A 25,404-nucleotide genomic window follows, 5' to 3' on the forward strand; every position below is an offset into this window, starting at 1 on the left:
TACCAGAACAGATATGCACTAACTGTCTCACTAGCCTTTGAAGAGCTCCTTGTCCTTTCCCAACGGGTGAGCTGCATGACGCAGCAGGGGAGCCGCGCGGGTAATGGCTTCGGAAACCTGCCGGCCCTGCCCTGTGCGTGGAGCGGAGCCGCGCTCGCCGCTGCGCGAGCGACACAAAAATTCTGCTTCTGTCTGGAACACGCTGGGCTCACGGGGTCACAGGAAGGTGGGGGACACCTCCGGAGCCCCTGGCCCCCTGCACGGCAGAGCTCCCCCAAAGGCTGGAGAGGTTGCTCAGGGTCTTGTTTGAGCGAGCGTTATGTCCCGGGATGCAGATCCCACTCCTTTTCTGAGCCCCGTCGCAGCGCTGCACATCTCATGGTTGTTTTTCTTACGTCTAATGGGAATTTTTTTGGCAGCACCAGGTGCCTGTTGCTTCCCATCCTTTCACTGTGCACTTTGGGAAAGGCTCCAGCTCTCTGTGCTCTGTGACCCTCCCATGAGACCGTTGAAGCCAACACTGAGGCTCCCCGAGCCTTCCGCCCCCCGGCTGACCAAACCAAGCACCCTCTGGTGTCCTGTGCTCAGTGGGGCCCTCCCGTCCCTCAAACCTGTCTTGGACAAGGGGTCTGCAAACCAGACCGTGCTCCAGGCGCGGCCTCACCTGTGATGTAGTGCTAGAGCTGTAATTGGCTTTGCAGATTTTCATTACAACATTAATATACCCATACAATGTGTTAAGGGTACGGCTGCACCTGCAAGTAGCCCGGATTTGGGGATGGGGACACCTGCAGAGTCACGGCACAACCCCTGTGGTGCCTGGAGTTTGCTAATAGACATTGATTTAACCGGCACTGGGGGGACACCACACAGAGGCTTGTGTGCTTTGTGCTGTTAAACCAAGGAATTTGTGCTACACGAGGAAAAACGCAGTGGACAAGGAATTACTGGAGAGGTCTGGAGCATCTTTGTGATGAGGAGAGACTGAGAGAGCTGGGGCTGTTGAGCTGCAGAAGAGAAGCTGAGAGGGATCTGATCAATGGGATCAATATCTCAGGGTGGGTGTCAGAGGATGGAGCAGACTCTGTTCAGTGGTGCCCAACGCCAGGGTGAGGGGCAGCGGGCACAGACCGAAACACAGGAGGGTCCATCTGAACATGAGGAGAAACTTGTTTGCTGGGAGGTGCCAGAGCCTGGAGCAGGCTGCCCAGAGCGGGTGTGGAGTCTCCTTCTCTGGAGACATTCAAACCCGCCTGGCCCGACCTGTGTGATCTGCTCTGGTGACCCTGCGTGAGCAGGGCTGGGCTGGGGATCCACAGAGGGCCCTGCAACCCAACCAGCCTGGGATGGGCAGTTAGTTGTGAGCCCAGGACAGGACTGGTGGGCAGCTCCTTTGCTTCTCTGCACGCGGCTTGTTCCAGCACATCATGCCCCGATCTGCTGGTATCCCACCTACTCTGCCTCGTCCAAGGGTTTGTCCACCAGCTGGATCTGCACGCAGACAGGGAGAGGAGCTTTGGCCAGGGTCAGAGGTCATGCTTTGCCAGGTGAGCTCCTAGGGTGCAGTGGCAATTTGGACATTTCGGGCAAGACCTTCCCTGAGCTGCCCCGTGCTCAGGGTCAGCACGTGGAGGCTGGTGGAGCCTGTCCAGCCCATGGCCCAGCTGCCTCCTGCTGCTCCTCTCTGTGCAGGGACATGTAAGGCACAAAGAGCAGCATTTGGGGACCTTTCCAGACCCCAACAGGACCACGGGGCAGGGTAGGGGCTGGGGTGAGGAGTACTGAGCAGAACAGACGCCTCTTAAAGCTGGTGCCTCTCTAGGTGGACGCGAAGACATCTGTTTTTCACCTTTAAGAGCAGAAAAGGATGAAGAGCACCACAGGGGATGGAACCCTGTCCCTGTAAGACACCCTCCAAAGGTGTTCAAGGCTCTCAAACCATGGCAAAGTGCTGCTTTTTTATCTCTCCCCCCAGAAAAACTGGGGGAGCTCTGCTCGAGCATCAGGCTGTGTGCACGGGTGGGCGCATGGGAGCCTCGTGCTGGGAGGCGGGTGCTGGGTGGGAGGTGGGTGGGAGGTGGGTGCTGCGCTGCCCTGGCCTCCCACACCCGTGGGGGAGTTCCCGTGGGTCAGCCCCGCCAGGCACTGCCTACAGATAACGCTCCACTGCACGTAAAAGCGCGAGCACGGAGGGGCCGTGGGGAGGACGGCAGGAGATCGCGGGTGAGAGCCTGGCCCATCGCACGCTTTCCTTTGCTTTGGCAGAGTGCTTGTGTCTGTACTGTGGGGGGGACAGGGCTGTGTTTGGAGGGTCCGGCCAGGATCTGCGCTTCCCTCTGCTTGTGCAGCAGCTTCCCTGACCCTGCTCGGGGCTCCAGCACCGCGCACAGCTGGAGCACAGCGAGGATGTGGCTCCACCACGTTGCTGCTGTCACCGGGGCTTCTCCCCGGGGTTTAGCTCAGCATTTTAGGCTGGACCCTGGGCTGCCTTTGCCGGCAGCTCCACGGTGGGTGCTCAGCCATGTTCACTGAGTGCAACTCCCTCCCGGCTCTGGGCTCGTTCTGATAGAGCTGGTTGCTTCGGAGCAGCCTTAGGAGGTGAGTGGGGCAGCTTTGGGCAAAACCATCCCGAATGTCTCTGCGTAGAGGACGTCCCACGTTGCCCTGCCTGGTCCCTCTCCCCACAGCTGAATCACCGGCAGCAGCTCCACTAACCCCTGCACAAACTCTCCTGCATGCTCAGCGTTGCTGTCTGCAGCGCGGGCAGCGTGTCCTGTCCCTGCTCAGGGCCGGGTTGTCCCCATGGGTGATGTCCCCGGGACAGGAGGCATCTCCTGGTCCCTGTGCCCCTGAAGAGCCTCCCAGGCAGCAGAGTCACTCTTGAGGGGCGTTACATGGGGAAGGGGACACCTCGTCACACGAGCCATCAACAGTGTGGGCACTGACCTCTGCACCACCCGAGGAGACCCACGGCTTCTTGGTTTTCTTCACTTCTTGCATTTCTTTGCAGGGATGAAGGCAAAAATCTTCCTGGGGTTGCTGGTGTTCCTCAGCCTGCTCCAGGCATCTGCATCTTCTTCCTATGGTATTGTCCTTTTCTCAGATTTTGCAGGTCAGGGGGTTTTACGCGCTGAGTAGGAAAGATAGGTTAAGTCTAGGAGAACCCAAATTTTTCTTCTGTAAGCAGCAAAGTCCCGACGAGGTGTCAGAAGGAGTATGGTCAGTTTGTATCTATTGTGGCAGCAATCCTGGCTGTTTCACGTTTTTATCAGTTAACGTCCTATTTGATTTCTTAAAATCACGTTAAAGGAGAGGTCGGTTCTCAGAACCGCTCCATCCCCGGGTGCAGCCGTCTCCCTCCCGCACACGTGCAGAACGGCGAGCGCCGCCTCTCCCGGAGACGCGGTTCAGCCCCGGGGCTGCGGTGCCGCCAGCGGCAGCTCCTCACTGCATCCCTGCTATTAATTTATGGAGACTGAAAAGTGAACTCTCCTCTTCTTAGGGGAGCTGGTTCCTGCTCTCAGAGGGAGGAATGAATTATTGTCTCTTTTTGAAGTGATCTTGCTTCAGCTTCTGCAGTGTTCGGTGAATTAGGGCCACCAGGGCTGTGGAATTTGGGGATGGAGCAGACACTCAGCTCTTTGCCAGCCCTGAATCACTGCCCCAAAACATACAGAGACCTCTGCTTGTTAATTTATGATGCAAAATGCTTATGGAAAGCACATGCCTGACCTTTATTTTGTCTTAAATTGTGGTCCAGGAAATAATTTTCCTCACCAAGATTGTCAAAGAGGTGAACTCTGGGTTGATTAGGGAAGAAATTTTAAAAAATCTGGGGAGAATTTGGAGATATTTATCCCATTTGTGCTGATTTCTGAGGCTTTCTTCTTCCCAGGGAGCTGTAGGAAAACGCTTTCACTCAGAGGACCCCACCAGGGGCTGTCCCCTCCTGTTCCGTGACTCGCAGCCAGCAGACGATGGGGACACAGTTCATTTTTGGGAGCGCCCCCCGAGCTGGAGGGGAAGCAGTGAGGGCACAGAGGCTGCAGGTCGGACTGGGGAAGGCAGTGGGGAAGTGTGTGTCCTTGTGCCCTGGGGTGTAGGGGATACATATGAGCTTGGCTCGGTTGGGGGAAGGATCCAAACTCACCATAAGGTGTATTGGCAACGTAGCTGTAACCAACCTGGGATAAAAAGCGGGGGAGTAAAGACAGTGATGAGAAAAAAAAGCAGACGAGAGCTCCTAATACCGGGCTCTTAATGCTTTCCGTGGCAGTCAGTGGTATCTTGCAGGCTCGCTGAAGGCAACTATGGCTGGAGGCGTAGCAATAAGATGAGTCACATTAAGTGAGGTTGCGAAATATCTTGAAGAAATAACAACTGCTGTCCTGTGAAACACCACGGAGGATGATGCCTCCATCCCTCGCAGTGCCTATTTGAAGCCTTCACTGATGGAGTCACCATTTCCATCGTTTCCATGCCTAGGAGTGATTCTCTCAGACTCCTGTGAGGAATATATACATATACATATACAGATAATCTCTCTAGACAGCAAACAGCAGCAATTGCTTCCAGCACTGCCGTGCCAATATCCCTGGGTGCTGGAGGCGTGAAGAGAACCCACCGCAGCGCAGGGATGCTCCCAGGTGGGTCCAGCTCTCTCACCTCTGCTCTTCCCTTTCCCTTGCCGAGATCTGCCCCAGGAGCTGTCGGACACGTCCCTCCTGAGCAGCGCGGACGAGGCCAAGCGGCTGGTGGATGCAGCCTACAAGCGCACGCGGGACCGGTGAGCGCCGGGGCTGGGCTGCAGCATCGCCGGCTTTTCCTTGCGAGGGTGCGAGCTCCTCCAGAGCACGGTGGGCTGTAATCAGCATTTTACCTGCCTTCGCCCTGTTTTCGCCCCACATCTGCAGTCTGTTGGGTCACTAAGAGCTGTAACTCTGTCCTCCTCCGTGCCTGCTGTTCCTCCCAGCTCAGAATTTCTTGACTGTGTTTCATTTCTCAGGGACTTTCCAAGGAGAACCGGAGCCAGCAAAGGCTCCTGCTGATTTCTAGTGGTTCACCACCTACGGAGGGAGCAAACCTCTGCAGGCTGCAGTGAGGACGTTTTGTGGGATCTGACAGGAAAGCCTAGCTTTTACCATCATGGTTTGGGAGCATGTGGCTTCCTACCAGCCCATGTACCCCCTCCTTCAGCGGTCGTCCCTGGAAACATCTCACCAGCTTGGGGTCATCTGAGAGGGGGCTCCAGCAGCATTGGGACAGGGTGACTTGGGGATGTTTGGGACCTCTGGATGGACACTGGCACCTGCAGGTGTTCGAGAGTTGGAGAGCAGTTGGGTGAGGTTTGGTTGCCTCAAGGATATAAAGATCTCACATTTCTCTTCTGGCCGGTGGATCTGGGCTATTTTAGATTCCCTCCTGCAGCTCACTCTGCTCCTCTGCTGAGGGTGGCAGCAACAGCCCCGGTCCCTTCCAGCTGCGGTGCGGGGAGACAGATGATTCTGCCTGTGCTCCCACTTCAGTAACGTGCCTGGGGAGCTGGGGTGCCCGACCGCGCTGGGTCTGGCTGAGGAGGGGTTAACGTTCCCCAGAGCAGCCCCCACGGTGCTGAGCTGTGTGTCGGCAGCCAGGAAGGTGCTGAGAACACACACGGGCTTTGGCTGCTGCTGAGCCCCACGGCATCAGGGCTGTGTCTCCAACATCCCCCCTCACCAGTGGGCTGGGATGGGCAAGATCTTGGGAGAGGACACAGCCAGGACCGCTGACCCAACCGACCACAGGGACATTCCATATCATATGGTGTATCAGGAATAGTGTGGCCAGCAGGACTAGAGAAGTGAATGTGCCACTGTACTTGGTGCTGGTGAGGCTGCACCTTGAATCCTGTGTTCAGTTTTGGGCCCCTCACGCCAAGAAAGGCCTTGAGGTGCTGGAGCGAGTTGAGAGAAGGGAACGGAGCTGGTGAGGGGCTGGAGCACAAGTGTGATGGGAGCGGCTGAGGGAGCTGGGGGTTCAGCTGGAGAACAGGAGCTGAGGGGAGACCTTCTGATCTCTGACCTGCCTGAAAGGAGCTTGGAGCCAGGGGGGTCGGGCTCTGCTCCCCAGGAACAAGCGCCAGGACCAGAGGAAACGGCCTCAAGTTGCGCCAGGGGAGGTTGAGGTTGGATCTGGGGAACAATTTCTTCCCCAAAGGGCTGTGGGGCATTGGAACAGGCTGCCCAGGGCAGTGCTGGAGTCACCATCCCTGGAGGGGTTGGACAGATGGAGATGAGGTTCTCAGGACATGGGGCAGAGCCAGGGGTGGGTTATGGTTGGACTCAATGATCCTGAGGGTCTTTTCCAACTGAAACGATTCTATCATTCTATGTCTACTCAGTAATAAAAACCAAGAGAAAGGAGAAGGAGGGATGGCATTCATTATTCCGATGTTTGTCTTCCGGAGCAACCGCTACATGTACTGGAACCCTACTTCTCAGAAAGTGGCTGGACATTGCCAGCTGCTGAGAAGTAGAGAGTAAATCTTCTGTTTTCCTTTGCTTCTTCTTGCAGCCTTTGCTTTTTCTTTGTTAAACTGCCTTTATTTTGACCCACCATTTTTTTTCCATCTCATTTCCCCCCACCCCATCCTGCCGATGGAGCGGCTGGGTGGGCACCCGGTGTCCAGCCAAGGTCAAACCCCCAACACCAACATTGGGGTGTGTAACCTGCGGGACTCTTGGCTCTGCCCCTTTCCAGTCCTGCAGATTTTGTTTTAATTCTCCCTTGCAGCATAAAGGAGCACCTGCAGAATGATGCCTTGACCCCGACAGAGCTGCTGGGATATTTCAAACAGCCGGTTGCGGGGACTCGAGCTGCCGTTCGGGCTGCAGATTACATGGAAACCACCCTGACCCTGCTCAAGGAGAAGCTGCGATGGGCTGTGAGGGGGGACTTCAATGTCACAGGTGGGGATGTCACTTTGCTGGGAGGACAGCAGAGGAGAAGGGTCTGGGTCCCGGTCACGGGGGCTGTGTGGGCCTGGGGAGGAGGGAATGAAAGGTGGTGTGATGGGCCAAATCCCTCCCACGTGACTGCAGTGAGGCAAATTCAAATTATTTTTCTGTGCCCTCTTTCCATCTTAAAAAAAATATATTTGGGGGTTTATTAGTTAATGAAAGTGTGTTGTGCACTTCCCTGGTTCTTTCTGTAATATAGTGGTTAATGTACCAATGGGTCAAAGCTTGTAGGGCTTTTCTAGGTAATATTCTTTTGCTTGAGTAGACAATGAGCAAACACAGAGGATGTGACTCACAACAGCTCAGCCCCAATGTAAGCAGTTTTTCTGCCAGACTTCGACTAGTAATGGCCAAAGTCACTGCCAGGTTGTTCTGCATGGGGAACAGGCTGCTGTGAGAAAGGCACAAACGGAGAATGAGAACCGAGCAACGTGACGGGACAGTTTAGCTGTGTCTTGATGGATCCGTGTCCTCCGTGAGGCGGCACTCCTGGCCTCCCAGCAGGACCAGTTTTTGTGAGCAGAAGGCAAATCAGGCAAGAGGAACAGTTCAGGGAGGCACGGGGAGGGGTCCTGCCGTATAGAGATGAACTCCCAGGGATGCCCAGCATTGCAGCAAAATGCTGACAGGCCAGGACTCATGTCACTGGGTGCTCCAGCATCGCTGCAGCGAGGGGTGAGCTGGAAGAAGGAGGCAGGGCTGAGCTCCAGCCCCTCCATGTAGGAGCGATGCTCCAGCTTCGATCCAGAGATATGGCAGGTCACCCAGCGCCACCTCTCATCCACCTGCCCAGGAGGCAGCAGTGGCTTCTGCACCATGCTGTGACCCCAGCTGTTGGTGGCAGCAGTGACCAGGGAACCTCCAAGGGCTCAGGACGTGGTGTGCCAGCAGCGATAGCCAAGAAGGCTTTGCTGGTTGAACTGGGCCACTTGTCTCCCGTGCATGGGGACGTCTGCACGGTGGAAATGCAAAGGCAGCGTCCCCTTGTGCTGCCCAGCCACCTGCTGGTGTCTTCTGCAGGCAGGTCTGCCCGGTGGTGACACACACCAGTGGCCGCTTCACAGGGGGACAACACTTGTAACACAGCACTGGGATGGCTGTAGCTGTGCGCAGTTTATGGTGGAGATAAAAAGGGAGGGGAGAAGGAAAAAGCTAATGCTAGAAAACGATTCTGCTGCTGCACAGGCCTAACACATAATTATAAATAAGATCTGACCACAACTTTGTTAGGTTTAATTCTTTCCAAACCATAAAAAGCAATCTGCTGCTCTGAGAGAGCACCCTCAGCACATCCGTGAGCGAGAAGACCTTAAATGACAACCCCTGTGCTTTCCAGGTGATAAGGAACCATTTCAAGGGTACTAGAAGGAAAAGTTTTTTCCTGAGCCAGGGAGGCACCGCAAGCCCAGCAGGGCCAGTACGTTCCTGCACGTTCATTCTGTGTTGTTACCTGGCAGACCTGCTCACACCGGCTCAGCTGGGGATGATTTTCAAGGCAAGTGGATGTGACCAGCAGTATAAGCAAATAAATTGTGATGCTTCTCACGGCTACCGAACGATCACTGGCGAGTGCAACAACAGGTGAGGGGGCTGTGCCAGCAGGAGGATGGATGGATGGATGGATGGATGGATGGATGGATGGATGGATGGATCCTCCATCAGTAGAACAAGACCCATATCCCCAAGGATGATCCATTTAGGATGCCTTCTGTACGGTTTTACACCCCACAGTGTTGTTTCCTAGATGTGTGAGGATTTTAATTCCAGTCTTGCTTCGGGAGTTCTTGGTGTTGTACATGAAGTAGCTCTTTAGCCAAAATGCAGACAGCTCTGTTCTGGGGACTGCCCCTCCAGCCCAGGTTCTCTGCCATCAGGCTGCATCTTTCTGCTTTCTCCTGGGCTTTGTCTGGCTCTGCTCCTTTGCGGGGTCTCAAAGGGCTTCCTGACCCAAATCCATACTGGGGCATGATCTGGCCATCTCCATGCCCCATGTTGTGCCAAGGAGGAAATCTGGGCACGTGGTCTGGGGGAGATCACCTTGTGCGTGTACCATGGCTGGGGAGAGAGAGGGGCATGGCTGTAATGTGGGATATAAAAACTATTTCTCAGTATATTCAGAGCTTTCCCAGTGGAATGAAAGAGAAGCTGTGACAAAAAATGGAGTGTTTAGAAAGGGACACCATAGGAGCATTCCCCATCCCTCCCCTATTTCCAAATACCTGGTAGTCAGAGCATCTTCTGGGAGCGCCTGAGGCAGAGGAAGGAGTTCGGACACGTCTGCCCAGGGGATGCTTCAGCCTTCAGGTGTCTGCATAAGAAGCAGGAAGAGAGCAACCAGCCTCCTTCCATTTTAAGAAAGCGGTGGCTTCATTTGGGAGGAGGATCTGGGCTCTGGGATAAGGATGGTCCATCACACCTGAAGCCCTGGAGAAGGTGGGCTCAGCTCTGCCCTGTGCTCTGTGTCCCTGCCTTGATTGGCCCTGGGCAGTGTTACACCATGATGTACGATGGGCAACCAGAGAAAACATCTTATACATGCACTTCAAATTAAATATATTATTAGTCTAATTGAGGCTTTAATAGTCTAACCAAACTATAGCAACCACTTAGTCCAATTACAGCATAGAAACTCTCACAATCCAAATCCCCATTTCTATTAAAGGTCACTGGTAATACCATAAAATGAACAGGAGTGTCTGCCCCTTCTCTCTGATGTTCAGCTTTCCCCTTGGTTTTCCATCCATGGTCTGAGGTCGAGGGCTCTTCTTCAGGCTGGATGACACAAGGAGTCACCAGCAACCTGAGTTCTTGCCTGGGAGAAACTGAGGCTTAGTGTGTATTATAATTATTGTTGTTATTATTAAACCTGAGGCTTATCGCTATTAATAGCACTTGGCAACACCAAACCCACAGGGTCACAGGGCTGCAGCTGCTCCCTGACTGTTGTACATCGTTGTGGGATCCCATACCAAGGTTCCTGGCTCTATCTGTATCCACGAGCTCTTTGCCCTGCCAGGATCCTGATGACACAGATGCTTTACTGTCCTTCCATTCACTCTGACAGGAGAAACCCATCGCTGGGAGCGTCCAACAGAGCCCTGGTCAGATGGCTGCCAGCAGAATACGAGGATGGCGTGTCAGTCCCCCACGGGTGGACAGAAGGAAAGCGTTTATCTGGGTTCCCCTTCCCACTGGTAATGGTTTCAGTCATCTGAAAATGCAGCGTCAGGGCTTTGGGATTGCCCGTCCTTGGGTAGGTCACAGATGTCAATGGGCACATCCACCAGCTGGTGATCAGGAGGAGGAATTTAAGCTCACCAGGTTCAGGTTGATCATATGAGAGTCTCCAGAGTGATCTAACAGGAATGGTTTCCAACTCCCATGCTTGCAGGAAAAGCAAAGGGAAATCAATCTGATTACTGTAGAAGTGCAGGATAAAGAAATAATGACGCAATGTATTGTTTTAAATTAAGTGCCTTTAAGCCAAAGTAATTTACTCACCTTTTTTTGTTTTGGTTTGTGGTAGCTGGTTGTCACCTGAATTACCTCCTGAAAAGCAATATGCAAGAGGATAAAATAAGTGAATCCCCAGAATAAAAAATATCCAGCTAGAAATTCTGTGTGTGGGTCTGTGGGTGGGGGGATCTGTGTGGCTCTTATGGAACCTGGAGGGGAGCAAGGACAATTTGACGAGGCTTCTGATCCCTTGGGCTTGGTGCTAATGAGTAGAGCTAATGAGTAGTACTGTAAATTTCCGTGTTCTGTGCATTCCACTTGTGCTTTTACTGTACTTCCTAACTCTGTTCTACAGCACAGTGTCAGGGCTTGAGCAGAGTTTTGACCACTTTTTCTGTCATAAAACATGAAGGAATAAACTGGTGGAGGAATTGAGATGGATGGGAGAGGGATGAGAAGGGAAAAGGGCTTTGGGAGAGTGTCCTGGTGATGCAAAGTGTAGCTGGCCAAGAAACATTGGAACTGTGAAGAATTATACAAATGCTAGTAAGCAGAAGGAATTTACTGAGAAAACCTTCAGAAATTCCCAAAGACGACTTTTTTTTTTTTTTCATTCTTCTATTTCAAAGCAGTCTTTTAAAATCTTTTGCCTCCCTTTCCCAGATTATTCAGTATGGCTCTTGCTTAGCTGCTTCCATGTGTTCGTCAAGGGATGCTCTTGGCCTGGAGGCTCAGAAATCTGTCTGGAGTCAGAACTGCACAGTGCTCAGCAGAGGGGGTCTCAGTAACACCTTCCAACACAGACAGAGATTTGGGGGTTTGCTGTGAAGTATAAAGAATTAGTGACTTATGAATTTTTGCTGATGACCCTACGAACTGATGCACCCATTTGTACAAGTCATTTCCTAACACGCGTGCTCTGCCTTCATCCCCCGCAGGTGCGAAAAGTGTCAAACGAGATCGTCCGCTTCCCCACCAGGCAGCTCAGGATGGACCAGCAGAGGTCCCTCATGTTCATGCTGTGGGGCCAGTTTATTGACCACGACCTGGATTTCAGTCCGGACACCCCAGCTAGAGTCACCTTCAGTGGCGGGGTGGACTGTCACACCAGCTGTGCCAAGCAGCCCCCTTGCTTTCCCATCAAGGTACAGCCAGCCTTCTTCTGCAGGGCAGGGCGGGACAGGAGAAACTGGTGGCTCTCCTGGTCCTTGGCCATGGAGGGATGTCCTCCAGAGTAGGCCAAGGGGGTCGGACTGCTCCCCATAAGGTGGTGGTGCTGGGTCCCAGGGACTGTCCTCAGATGTCAGGGACAGACTTTCCCCCATTTTCAACCGTTTACCCATCTGCCTCAATGGAGATTCCCTCAATCCCTTCCCTCAATTCCCTCTCTCAGTGGAGATTCCATGTGAACATGAGGAGAAACTTGTTTGCTGGGAGGTGCCAGAGCCTGGAGCAGGCTGCCCAGAGCGGGTGTGGAGTCTCCTTCTCTGGAGACATTCAAACCCGCCTGGCCCGACCTGTGTGATCTGCTCTGGTGACCCTGCGTGAGCAGGGCTGGGCTGGGGATCCGCAGAGGTCCTGCAACCCAACCAGCCTGGGGTGCTGTGGTTCCGTGATATGGCTTTTCTTCGGAGGTGTGCTGCACAGGCAACATGGGTGATACCTGAGTTATAGAAACAGGAGTTGATGGGTGTCAATACCCCAGCAAATCCATGCCTGTTTGATGTTTAAATGCTCAGCAGTGAACAGGGTAAGGAAGTGATGAGCATCTCCATAGCAGCTAAGACATTAGTCTGGCACTCACATTGCAGTAAAGCTCCAGTAAATGCTTGGTGATGTGCACATCCACCCTGCAGCTCTCCTGCCTTTGAAGCTGTGCTGCAGCCCTGGCTCTCCCATGTACCCGTATGTCCTTGCAAGGAAAACTGTGAAGGGATGGAGCATCACTGAATATTTGCCCAACAAGCATTTCAGAAGGCAGGCAGGGACACAAGTTGTGGATGACAGCTCTCGGTAACATAGATATGAGCACTAGATTCCAACATGAGCTTCTAAGAGCTAATCTGGTATGTTCAAGGGGAAAAGTTTAGGTATCCATAGGACTTTATGGAAATCTAGGCATCTCCATGCTTTCATACACATTTGGGACTTTGATGCCTGAAATAGCATCTTTGCTGTCAATCTGACCCTTCATATCAGGAATTTATGACTGATCTCCATGCTATATAGCACAGGGACTGTCTTTGAGATGGCTCCTGCCTGGCTTTTCTTAAGGCTGTAGTATCACAGTGCAGAGTTTCAGCACCCCTGAACTGGTGATTAATTATTCTTTTATCTTTCTGCAGATCCCACCCAATGACCCACGGATTAAAAACACGAAAGATTGCCTTCCTTTCTTCCGCTCAGCTCCTGCCTGCACCAGCGGCAGAGCCATTCGTGATCAGATCAATGCGCTCACCTCCTTTCTGGATGGCAGCATGGTGTACGGCAGTGAAGTGCCTTTGGCCAACAAACTGAGGGATCGGAGCAACCAGTTGGGCTTGCTGGCTGTGAACCAGAATTTCACTGACAGGGGGAAGGCATATATGCCCTTTGGCAGCATGCAGAAGGATCCGTGTCTTATAGTCAGCAGGGGAGCCAACATCCCTTGCTTTCTTGCAGGTAAGTTGGGTGATGGCACCTCTAACCCTGAAATCCAGAGCAGAAGTATTCCACCAGCTCCGATTCATTTATTGAATTGTTTGGCTTTCTTATTTAAGTAGAAAATGGAGCATAACAAAACATAATTCAGAGAAGGGAATGGAGCTGATGAGGGGCTGGAGCACAAGTGTGATGGGAGCGGCTGAGGGAGCTGGGGGTTCAGCTGGAGAACAGGAGCTGAGGGGAGACCTTCTGATCTCTGAACTGCCTGAAAGGAGCTTGGAGCCAGGGGGGTCGGGCTCTGCTCCCCAGGAACAAGCGCCAGGACCAGAGGAAACGGCCTCAAGTTGCGCCAGGGGAGGTTGAGGTTGGATCTGGGGAACAATTTCTTCCCCCAAGGGCTGTGAGGCATTGGAACAGGCTGCCCAGGGCAGTGGTGGAGTCACCATCCCTGGAGGGGTTGGACAGACGGACATGAGGTTCTCAGGGACATGGGGCAGTGCCAGGGGTGGGTTATGGTTGGACTTGATGATCTTGAGGGTCTTTGCCAACCAAAATGATTCCCTGATTCTATGACTCTATGATCACGAAAGTCTGAGACAGACTGTGCTAGGGAGGAGAAAGGTCTTCACCGTCTCCAAGTCTTCTTCGTGACGATATGCCTGGAGTGAATCTGTCCCTTCTGTGCCCAGCAGCTCTAGTGTAGGGCGCAGAGAGCACATCAGGCTGCCAGAGGTGACCTTGGAACCAGAGCCATGACAGAGCTGAGCACACACAGCAATAGCAGACTGGCCCAAAGGCAGCAGCTTGTCCATGTTTGTCACTTGGCATCTCTCTCTCCCATCAGGACAGGTACCTGTCTGTTGGTGTTGGGCTGGGTTATCTCCATGAGGCATTTCCCTGTGCTGCTGCACATCAGTGTGTCTGCTGCACTGTGAAAGGAGCTCACATCCCAGCTAGACCAAGAATGAGACCAGCTGCAGACCAAGCTGACCTTTTAAGATGTGTCCCCACCACTGAGGGCAGGGGGTGCACTGGCAGCACGCTGGCCAAGCACAGGCCTTCAGCCCATCAAGGCAGCCTTGTGCTCCATTTATCCTTTGTCACTCTTTGGTATCCTCTTGGCCACTTCTTCAACCCAAACTAACTCCTTTTGTCCTGTCCAAAGCCACGCCTCCTGTCCAGCCAAAACACCGCACAGCCACCACAACCTTCCCCTCTCCTGCTCTTGACTGTCTTCTCCTGTCCTCCACACACAGCGGCCAAAATGACTGACCCCCGGACCCCTGACCATTGCTCCCGTCCCCCCGGTCCCTGCCAGTGAGGACCAGGAGGTTATCGCAGCCCTGCAGGACCTCAGAGAAGGATATTTCTGATACAGCTTGTGAATGAGTGTCTCACTCCCTGGTTCTTCAGTTAGCAGGACCTCCTGGCTGACTCCTGCTGGCTCCAGCCACACTGGGCTGCTCACAGCACTGCAGGAGAAAGCTTGAGGGCACAAAAGATCTCATCAGCTGTGGAGCTGATTTCTATTCCCTTGGCCCCCCACATATCTGCCCCAAGCTCCTCTGAACAACATCCTCATGGTCCTTGGATATCAACAGGACCTGGTGGTGGGACCAGTGGGAGAGCTCTGCTTGGTGTCGTGCCCCAGTGCCTTAGAAGATCTTTTGGTGTTTTACATTTCCTCTGGCCTCTCATACCTGTTTGTCTACATCATCCATTGCTCTGTGTCTGCAGCTGCTTCTCCAGGTCTCTCCTTGGTGAAGATCAAGCCAGCAATGTGTGCTCACAGCCCAAAGGCCAATGGTACCCTGGGCTGCATCCCCAGCAGTGTGACCAGCAGGTCGGGGGGGGATCCTGCCCCTCTGCCCCGCTCTGTGAGACCCCCCTGCAGGGCTGGGCCAGCTCTGGGGACAGCACAGGACACACATGGACCTGCTGGAGAGGGGCCAGAGGAGCCCCAGAAATGACCCGAGGCTGGAACAGCTCTGCTGGGAGGACAGGCTGGGAGAGCTGGGGGGTTCAGCTGGAGAAGAGAAGCTCCGGGGAGACCTTAGTGCGGCCTTTCCGGACTTAAAAGGGACCAATAAGAAAGATGGGGACGGACTTTTGAGCAAGGCCTGTTGCGATAGGATGAGGTGTGATGGTTTTAAACTAAAGGAGGGAGATTCAGGCTGGACATGAGGAAGGAATTGTTGCCCCTGAGGGTGGTGAGAGCCTGGCCCAGGTTGGCCAGAGAGGTGGTGGATGAACCATCCCTGGAGACATCCCAGGCCAGGCTGGACGGGGCTCTGAGCAACCTGAGCTGGTGCAGATGTCCCTGCTCATGGCAGGGGGGGCACTGGGGGAGCTGGGAAGGTCCCTCCCACCCAAACTGTTCTGTGATTCCACTCTGTGATTCTAAGGTCACGCAGAACCTGTGGCCAAAGGCAGGTGCCCAGTGAGGAGCAGGACAGGCCAACGTGTTGGGTGCTTCCCAGGGTGGGCCCCCAGCCTCCAAGACCCTGCGGCTCAGGGGCTACCAGAGCAGTTGCCGTTCCATTTCTGGGTACATAACCATCAGTGAATTTATAGTGAATGGTTCAGGCTGGCTCGGAAGCTCCTTTGAAAATTCTGTGTCTTATTTGTGACTTTTCTGGTCCCTGAGAACTGGGGAAATTTGACGTTTGCGGTTGCCTGACAGGATTCAGTGATTTCCTGCTGGAGCTCCTTTGGAAGCCCTTGGTAAATGCCATCTGCTCAAGGAAACCTCACAGTGCTGCTTTTGTTTCTTCTTCCACAGTCACTTACAGATGTCCTTTGACAGTAAATGAAAAGGGCTCTGTGCGGAACGCGAGAGCAAATCCCTCTATTTACTATGGGACTAGGGAGATAAATACAATATATTTACTTTTCTCTGAGTGCCTCTTTATACTCTCTTCACCTGCTTGCTCTTGGGTTTCCTGCTCTAGATGCTTGAAGAAGGATTTAATATTTCATTGTGAGGCCATTTGTAATTTATTCCTTCAAGTTGTGACTCATTTTCCTTTTACTTTTACCCACCAGAGAGCTCGACTGCGACTGTCACCTTGCTTTGGCCAAGGGTTCAGCTGGTTTGAAGGATGGGAAGGAAGGGACTTACAGAGCTCCCTTGGCCGTCCTCACTTCCCTCTGCCCATTTTCATTTCTCTCCTGAGGTGTGAGACAGATATGGGAGTTGGGAGAACACCTACTTGTATTTAGCTTCTTAAGTTAATGCTCCTAGCCCTTACTTGAAAAAACCCTTCCTCCTCTCTCTGTGATGCTGAGCCCAACCATGGTGGCACGTCGGCTTTTGCTACCTCAGCAGAAATTTGACTTTTCACTGGTGCTTTCCAACCCTCGGGGCCCAGACCCTGGTTTCCTTCTCCTATTGTGTTTTTCTTACCTATTTTCTTCACAATGCAGATATCCAGACATCTGAAAATTTCTCCCTGCATGTTTCCCAATCTGACATTTGCCTTCTTTCAGTGGGAAGCGACCAAGCCCAGGGAGGTCACTGGCAGTACAATTCTGCTCACTTGTGGTACTCCTAGGTGATTCTCGAGCGAACGAGATGCTGGAGCTGGCGTGCATGCACACGCTTTTTGTGCGGGAGCACAACCGCCTGGCTAGGGGGCTGAAGACACTAAATCCCCACTGGAATGGAGAGAAGCTCTACCAGGAGGCACGGAAGATCCTGGGTGCCATGATCCAGGTACCAGCCACCACGTTGTATCTCCTGGCTCTGCTGCCTGGTCTTGCAGCCTCACAGAATCAATGTGATGGGCTTTGTTAGTGTGGGGGGTCCAAAGGGTGCAGTATTTTGGGGTGCAAATGGCCAAATTCTTTCCACCCATCCCTTTCATCCAAAGCAAAATCACGTGAAGATATCTGAAATAATAAGCACAGAGGGATCCCACTGAACCTTTGATGTTCCTCTACTACTAAATTTCCGAATTGTTTTATTATCTGCACATTTTTGTTTGAGAAACGTGGGGACAGAAAATTCAGAGTAAAAAGTTTTTCTAACCGGGGTTAGAAAGGTAAAAATGGTACTGGAGGTCTGGATTAAAATTCCTCTGGGTTGTGAGACTCCTCAAGAAACACCATGTGCTGGTGCATGTAACCAGCCATGACATTTCTCTGTCCTTATTGCTTTGGGACAAATAGCATCTCTGAACTGTGCTGCATTGCAGACTTCACCCTGAATGAGATCCTAGGGGCACAGAAATATTTCTGTGCTTGGAAGGGATCTCTCAGGGTCTCTTGTCCATCCTCTGGTTTGGAGCAGGACCAACTTCAAAGCCAGATGAGGTTTCACTGCCAGCAGAAAAGGTGGCTCCTATGAGAGGAGAAGACATGGGGTTTACAAAGGCAGAGCTTAGTCAAACCTAATTGGAAACTCATCTTCTGAGCTGGCTCAACAAACAAAAAGCGCAGGAATATCAAAAGCCAAGTTTTTAATACTATCAGTTTAAATATTATAGTGCTGCTGAATAAACATGTTGAGTAAGCCAATATGGAGAGACTCAAACAATTGTACTAAAAGCATTGTCTCCCTCATCATGTTTAGATCAATGTTTTCATCTTCTTGCAATTTTCAGACAATTAAGACATTTTCACCTACTGACAAAGAACTTAATTCTATAAATTACATTCTGCAGCCTCCTCAAGATCTCAAAGAGACATGAGATCAGGGTTGGAAACCTCTACCGTGGGAGTACTAACAAAGCTGCCCGTAGGTGGTGATATCATCTGTGCCAACACTGTTGACTTTGTCATCTGAAGCATGTAGGGTGGAAGACAGGAGGAAATGCAGCTCTACCTGGCTGACGGGAATGGTCTCTACCAATAGGACAAGGAGGGAATATCTGGGTTTGTCTGGCGGGTTTTCAATTTGCTCTGACCTGCCAAGCAGTTGAGGCAAGGAGGAACATGTCTGGGGATACCTGAGTGCCAAGTCCTCAGCCCCAAAGGGCAGAGGATCCTGGTGCACAAACCAAGGATGAGCGTGGGTCAGGCAGGAGCAGCGTCTGTGCATCCTGATGTTGCTGGAGCAGTTCTGTCCACTTTTCAAACTCACGCAAATTGCAGCATGGTCATGCAAAGCTCATCACTGCTAGAGAGTGTAGACATCCCACCACACATGGCAGGAGAAACCAGAAGCCCAGGCAGTGGCCTATGGTGCCTGTGTCTGTACCTGGACCTGCACCACCTGTGGCGTGGCACAGTGGCCAGGTGTGGAAAAAGGCTCTGAACCAAGGCCATGGAGCTGAAGAAAGAAGAATGTCACTCAACAGTGCCATAAAGGGTCCTCACCAGACTGCCTGAGCATCTGGGTGAAGGTCTGATGAGGTGAAAGGAAGGTTGGCCCTGGACAGTCTTTCTGCTCCCCATCTGTTCTAGCAAAATCTCCTACATAAATCCCACCGAAGAAGTTCAGGGTAGCAGCTCCTGTAGTCTGAGACACAAACAATAACTTCGCTTCAAAAGAAATTGATGGCCAAGCACTTAATGATTCACGCTTTCCTTGTTTCCTCCTAGATTATAACCTACAGGGACTACCTGCCTCTTCTGTTGGGAAACAGTTTCCAGAGATTGATCCCTCACTACCGAGGCTACAATGAGTCTGCGGATCCTCGAATATCCAATGTCTTCACCTTGGCTTTTCGTTTTGGTCATGCTTCCGTTCCCCCAACTGTTGACCGCTTAAATCAAAATTACAAGCCCATAGGTCCCAAAATTCAACTCAGAAATGCCTTCTTTGCTGTCTGGAGGATCATTAAGGAAGGTAAAGCCTTTCTTGCACCTCTACAGTGTAAGTTTATTTCATTCAGCCTTTTCTGCCCTCTCTGGATGAGCTCCTGCTTCAACCAAACTTAAAAGCAATTTACATCAAATGACCTTTACTACTAGCCAGATTTTTTCCCAACAGAGCTGTTCTCTGCAGCCAAATGCGATCCACCTTATCATGAAGCGTGCAGTCTGATTGCTTAATTACTGTAGACTCTAAGAAAGTTATTCAAAGTATTTTCTTTTTAATTCTTTAAGTGCAGGAAAATTGATTCTCTCGTAGTAGACACATAATTAAATACAGGCTGCATTCTGCTCTTCTGAGCCTCTAACACACCCACGTGCCACCTGCACTGCTCACAACTCCTTGTGTACCCGTTGCAGGTGGTATTGACCCCTTTCTCCGGAGCCTGATGGCCAATCAGGCCAAGCTGATGACACAGCAGCAAATGGTGGTGGATGAGCTCCGGGAGCGGATGTTTGAGCAGGTTGAAAGGATTGGGTTTGATTTACCTGCACTTAACATGCAGCGTTGCAGAGATCATGGCCTTCCAGGTAAGTTGGCTGTGGGAGCAGATCTTCGAAAGAAAAACAAGTGGAAATCAGGCACTCTTGTGATTGAACATGGAGAAACATCTCCAGCCCATGCTTGGCTGAAATTACTCTTTCCCAAACTGTTTCGTCATTTCTGTAGAACCATAGGTAAGGGGATGGGAGGTTGAGCAATGAAGTCAGAGCTTGGGTGGAGCTGAAGGAGACACACGGAGGCACACGGCCAGAAGAACACGGGGTATTTGCACAGGTGTCAAGTGATGAGTAACTGGCTCATTTGCATTGTTGTTCAAATGGCGAAACTGGGAAAATAGTTCAGCAACAAGTCTGCAAGAGTGGAAGTAGGGCCAGAAGTCCTCTGTGGCTTCTCTCCAAGCATCTGTAGTTGTCCAGCCCAGCCACATGTGACTGGAAGGGCAGAACGCAATATGTGAGGAAAAATCTCATCATAATTTCTCTGTAAAGACTGTGTCCCAGAAAGAAAAGCATGTCAGAACCACTCTCAGGGCTCTGCAAGATGCAAAACCAGTGTAATGGCATTGCAAGTTGGTCTTGAGAAATAGATTGTTGATAGGACTTTACAACTGGCTCCTGGGTGTGTCATGGCCCAACAGTGTCATTAGGCTGATGTAAGTGCCTGAAGCTGCTGAATCAGTAGCGTTCTGGGAGATGCAATAGTGCTCACTTGGAAACTGTGATGAAAAGTGTGCTGGGTTCACAGGTTTTAAGCCCTGACAGAGGCTTTGCTGTACACCCAGGTGTATGGTCAGCTCACCAGTTGCTCTGCCTGTGCTGCAGCAGAATGTTGTGATTTTTCCCGTGCCTTACCTAGGAACACCGTTGTGCAGAACCTGACCGCAACCACAAATCCTGAATTTATAGCTTGGTCTGCTCATCTGCTGCACTGGAACTGATGTGTATTTCTAGTGTGAATTTGTGTTCAGCTCCTTTGGGTCTCAGCCTGCCCTCAAGTGCTACTGCACTCCTTGATGTTAGACAACCTGTGAAGGTGATGATGGTGTAGCAAGATCAAAAAAGCTCCCCAATCCTTTTTCTGACAGAGCAAATTCTCAGTCTCCTTGAATTTTTTGATAGTGGTGTCATCCAGACGCCATATCCTGTATATTTTTCTCTGAATTCTCCCCATTAATGATGTCTGCTCTGATACCCAACCACTTGCAGGTTATAACTCCTGGAGACAATTCTGTGGGCTCTCACAACCTTCTGGATTGAAGGCACTTGCTAAAGTGTTGAGGAATCACGGTCTGGCAAAGAAGTTCATACAGCTGTACGGGACACCAAAGAACATTGACATTTGGATTGGGGCGCTGGCAGAGCCCTTTGTGACTGGAGGCAGAGTTGGGCCACTCATGGCTTGTCTCATTGGCACCCAGTTCAGGAACGTTCGTGATGGGGACAGGTAAGAGAGGAGCTGGATATTCAAACCCCAAAGGACAGAGGGAGACTGCAGTTTCTGCAGATTTCTCTATGCAGATTTGGAAACTGTTCCAGTTGTTTGTTGCTTTTTTTTTTTTCATTACTCCTCCAAATGTTTCTTTCTGGTGATGTTCTTATTGCCTGGCGAGATGATGGTTGAGATCCTAGGCTAAGATCCCTTTCCAGCCAAGTGTTTTTACTCTCAGCCCATTCACTGCCAATCACTACTTGTGCAAATTGGATTGTCCCTCTCCATGCTGATGGTTCACACTCAGTGTGAATGTTTGAGCTCTTTTCCTCCTTCAGATAAGTGGTTTCAAGGAGACCCATGTTACTGTGTGTTCAAGCAGCAGCTCACTCCAGCAAAGGGAAACATATAAATACCTTAACAAGAAAAACAGGTACAGCTCTAAAGGTGGAAAATACAAGGATCTAGATAGATTGACTTCACTAATTAGGAAAAAAAATTGTCAGGTTTAATCAGCCTAAATGGCTCACGCTAACGGTAGATGCTCAACATCTGTTGATGTGGTGGTTTGTGCTCTGGGGAGTTTTAAAAATTTGCCTGCAGACCGGACTGCTGAAGGACTAACACAATTCCAGGCTTTGCAGGGAGTAAAAGAAATTACTTGTCCTCTCTTGGTTAAGTCCCAGCTCAGCCCAAGCTGCTTCCCCGGCACTGGGAGCATCCCTGTCCTTTTCATGGGACCGCTCCTTCTGGGCTGCTGTGCCCCACAAGAGCCAAACATCTCCCCACCTTCCCATCTCCTGAGTTTGCAGTACACAGCTTTGCACCATCACAGTGTCTTATGCACTTGTCAGGGATCTTAGAGATGATTTTTCACTATTTTTCCTTTCCATCCCAGTTCTGAGCTGGAACCCCGCGGTCTGACATATAGCAGTGTTTGTGCTTTCCAGCCAAATTCACAAAGTCATTTGAGCTTTCAACACACCTGAAGCCTCCTCCTCCTCCTCCTCCAAGTTACTCAGAGGCATCAGGTGCAGAAATGAGTTATGTGTCCCATTTTAAGCTGCATTTCTGAATCAAAGTCCCTGTACTTGCTAGCAAAATTGGCTGAAAATGGGATCATGACCAGTGTTTCTGAGAAACTTTTCTGCCCAGAAGTAATGTAAGCTCAAACCCCAGCATCAGGAACTTAAAGGCAAACAGTCTACTGAGCATCTAGAAATCCTCTTCTCATAGCAGGATGTAACAACCCTCTTTTTTTTTTTTTTTTTAAGACAATAATTATAGGGCTGGTTCCAGCACAGCAATCGTGTGGATGTAACCACAGTCTGTGTTCAGTATGTGTGGACTTTTCTGTTTGAGAGTGCCTGTGCCTCATTTGAGGAAACACCGGGCAAAGCTTTAATTCAATTGCATCTTTATTATATGTCCATGGCAGAAAAGCAAGTTAAATAATCCAGCTGGTGAGTCAGGGCTCTTGATTTAAATAACAGAAATTTAAATTTGCTCTTGGCAAAAGAAACGTGTTATTGAGAAATAATGTTACAGGAGTCTTGAACGTGAAGAAACCAGAAGGCAAAAATCTGTTGTGTTTTCTCCCTTCTCCTGCAGGTTTTGGTGGGAGAACAGAGGGGTTTTCACTCCTCAGCAGCGCTCTGCACTGGCCAAAATCTCCTTGTCACGAATAATATGTGATAACACCCACATCTCTAAAGTACCAAGACATATATTCCAGGCTAACAGATACCCCTGTGGCTTCGTGAGCTGCAGCCAGATCCCAAAGCTGGACCTGAGAGCCTGGAAGTCAAAGAGGATCGAGGATATTACAGAGCAAGGTATGAGCTTCAAATAGCAGAGAGGTCTTGCCTGCAAATATAACATGTGAGATAACCAGATAAACAGAGCTGCCTGGTCTGAACATCACACCAGGTACCCATCTAATACATGTTACTCCTTTTTTGTCTGGTCCACTGTGAGTAGCTCCTGCAACATGCGGATTTTCTGACATTGGTATTGCAAGGCCCAGCACAGTGCACTGCTCTGGGCGTTTTCTGATTAACAGACTTTTCAGTTTAGCTCTTCACTGTTGATGCCCATGCTTTTGTGCATGGGAAGGGATAGGGGAGGCTGGTCTTTCTGTCGAGGTGGCTGGTTTGTCTTTTGCAGAGCTCTGAGCAGGCTGTCAGCACATCCCCGTCAGGCCAAAGGCAGCTCTGGGCTTGAATAGAGATTTCCACTTTCTGGAAAGAACTGTGGTGTTTGATTTCTGCTAGGAAAGTTTTTGCCTCTATTTAAAGTATTTCTCTCAGCTGCCTTCGGGACTTGTAAAACTCTTGAGGTTTAAGGCTTTTCTTCCAAAACGCTCTCTGAAATCCCTGGGAAGATGTAGGAAAGAGTGAGTCTCCCCTGAGAAAGGTGGGCTGATCAGTGCCCTAGGGCCATGCCTTTTCCTAACGAAACACCATCTTTCCTTTGCTCTGGCAGTCAGGCCTTGCCATGCTCTCATGGTGATACCCAGGCTGTGAGAAAGAGCAAATCTGTGCAGCTAACAGCAATCATTAATTAAGAGCTCAGACGACTCCATCTGTAGCCAGGTCCCACTTTCCTTGAGGATGGCTCCTTATATTCTCCACAGGGCTACAGGATCATCAGCTTGAAAGTGTGGCAGGGCACAGTTGTGCTAATGCCATCTTCATGGTGCCAGAAAAAGTGAGACCTGTAGGATCTTGTAGTCAAGGAGGGATCCCCCAAGGTCTTTAGAGCAATCAGGACTAATACCAGAGTTATCAGTCCCTCTTTCCCAGCCTAACCTGTGGAAATAAATCACACGAGATAACAGGGAGCTATAGCGTGTCCTTTTCTCTTTTGTTAACACATTGCTTTTTGTGTCCTGTAGAAGAAGCATCTGGTGACTTTTGACACTGAATGTTGAGGATTCCCCAGAAGTTTGGACTTCGGAAGCTGCTGAGACGATTTTTCTTTTTTTTACTGTGTGTATGCTTTTACTGCCTGAAATGTTTGGACATGGTTGCTGTCGTTTGTTCAATTCAGTTTGCATGAAGCCTTTTCATGCAAACTGTTCCAGTGAGATGGAATCCAGCGATAAAAGAACTTCATGAAAAGATGCCTCAGATCTGTGAAAATTATCCAGTATCACAAAACAAAGCAAAATAAGTTATCCAGAGAATAACTCCCAATCAAACCAACTGCTAGCTTAGGCAATTTCATATACACTGTGTTTCAGTAAGCTTTACTGTCAAAAACAGATTTTGGACCCTCCATTAAAAGTTTCTAACCTACACAGAAAGAGCACTGGAATGGAATTGGAATGAGTGCTTATTCTTGCTCTCCCTTTTTGTTTGTTTGGGGTTTTTTGTGTGTGTGTGTTTTTTGGGGTTTTTGTTTGGTTGGTTTTTGGGGTTTTTTGTGGTTTGGGGGTTTGTTTGTTTGTTTGTTTTGTGGGGTTTTTTTAAATGTACATCAGTTTCCAGAGAAAATCTACTAATTTCATGGTGCCTTTGAGTGAAGCAGCAATAGCTGTCATGCGCCCCAAATAGGCTTGTTTAAATGCCGTTTCAGGTTTTGCTTAAATATGGAATGAAGAAAGTGTCCACATCAAATAAAGCTGTTTTCTCATAATTTTTTGCCCTTAGTCCAGAATGTCCGAGGCACCATTGGGTGTGACAGAAACCTGTGTCAGACTCTTCCTGCAGCCTGGCATGAGCCCTGGGCTGTGGAGCTGCCAGGATCTGTCCTGGCAAAGAACAGTCTTAACGTACAAGAAAGTAAAAGCTAATCTAGTCATACTCCAACTATGTCCCCTCGATATCTTTTCTTGAAAGGGATCAAACTCCCTTTCTTCTTCCTCTGTAGTTTGCTGTGTTACTATTATCAGTCAATAAATTGCAATTCTGAGCTGTGGCAAGAATGTTCCTTGCACTTTGAAAAAGGTGCAATAATGTGAGGTGAGGATGGTGGTAGGTTTTGTATGAGGATATTGGACAAAGCAGATTCAAGAACCTGTATATTCTTAATGAAATAAGGTATTTCTTGCTGAAGTCACTGACCCACACTCCTGTGTCATGTGGCAATGGGAAACATTCCTCAGAGAAAGGGACCAGCACAGGATTTAGTTCCAACAAACACTCAACAATAATCTCCTCCTTATCACCCCCAAAATGGGAAGAGTGGCCATGAGATCCTCAGAGAAAAAGAAGAGGCACAGACATCGACTTCTGCCAGCACCTGGCCAGGGTTGGGGAGTGATGCTGGGGCTGCGTAGGCTGACAAACATAATCCTGGACACGTTTAGAAGGAAGAAAGCATGCAAGCTTGCCCTAGGAGTGGGTTGGCTCATGATTAAACTGTTGCCCAACAAGACTCCAAGGTTCTTCTCCACAATGCTGCTTTCCAGCAGGTCAGCCCCCAACCTGCGCTGGTGCCTGGGGTTGTTCCTCCCCAGGTGCACGACCCTGCACTTGTTGAACTTCTTGAGGTTCCTCTCCACTCAACTCTCCAGCCTGTCCAGGTCTCGCTGGACGGCAGCGCAGCCTCTGG

At 50.6% G+C, this 25,404-nt stretch overlaps 1 protein-coding gene across 1 annotated transcript; it reads left to right on the top strand.

Moving 5' to 3' along the window:
* Positions 1-1,940: 1,940 nt before the first annotated feature.
* On the top strand, positions 1,941-23,766 carry LOC135995626 (myeloperoxidase-like). Its single transcript, XM_065647082.1, has 14 exons — positions 1,941-2,019; positions 3,011-3,085; positions 4,693-4,786; positions 6,772-6,947; positions 8,456-8,579; positions 10,063-10,192; positions 11,393-11,599; positions 12,800-13,115; positions 16,652-16,812; positions 18,642-18,888; positions 19,275-19,445; positions 20,625-20,862; positions 22,459-22,682; positions 23,744-23,766. Exons 1-14 carry the CDS (start codon positions 1,941-1,943, stop codon positions 23,764-23,766), a joined length of 2,265 nt encoding a protein of 754 aa, XP_065503154.1.
* Positions 23,767-25,404: the final 1,638 nt, after the last annotated feature.

Source organism: Caloenas nicobarica, chromosome 17 (assembly GCF_036013445.1).
Source record: "Caloenas nicobarica isolate bCalNic1 chromosome 17, bCalNic1.hap1, whole genome shotgun sequence".
Taxonomy (NCBI): Eukaryota; Metazoa; Chordata; class Aves; order Columbiformes; family Columbidae; genus Caloenas; species Caloenas nicobarica.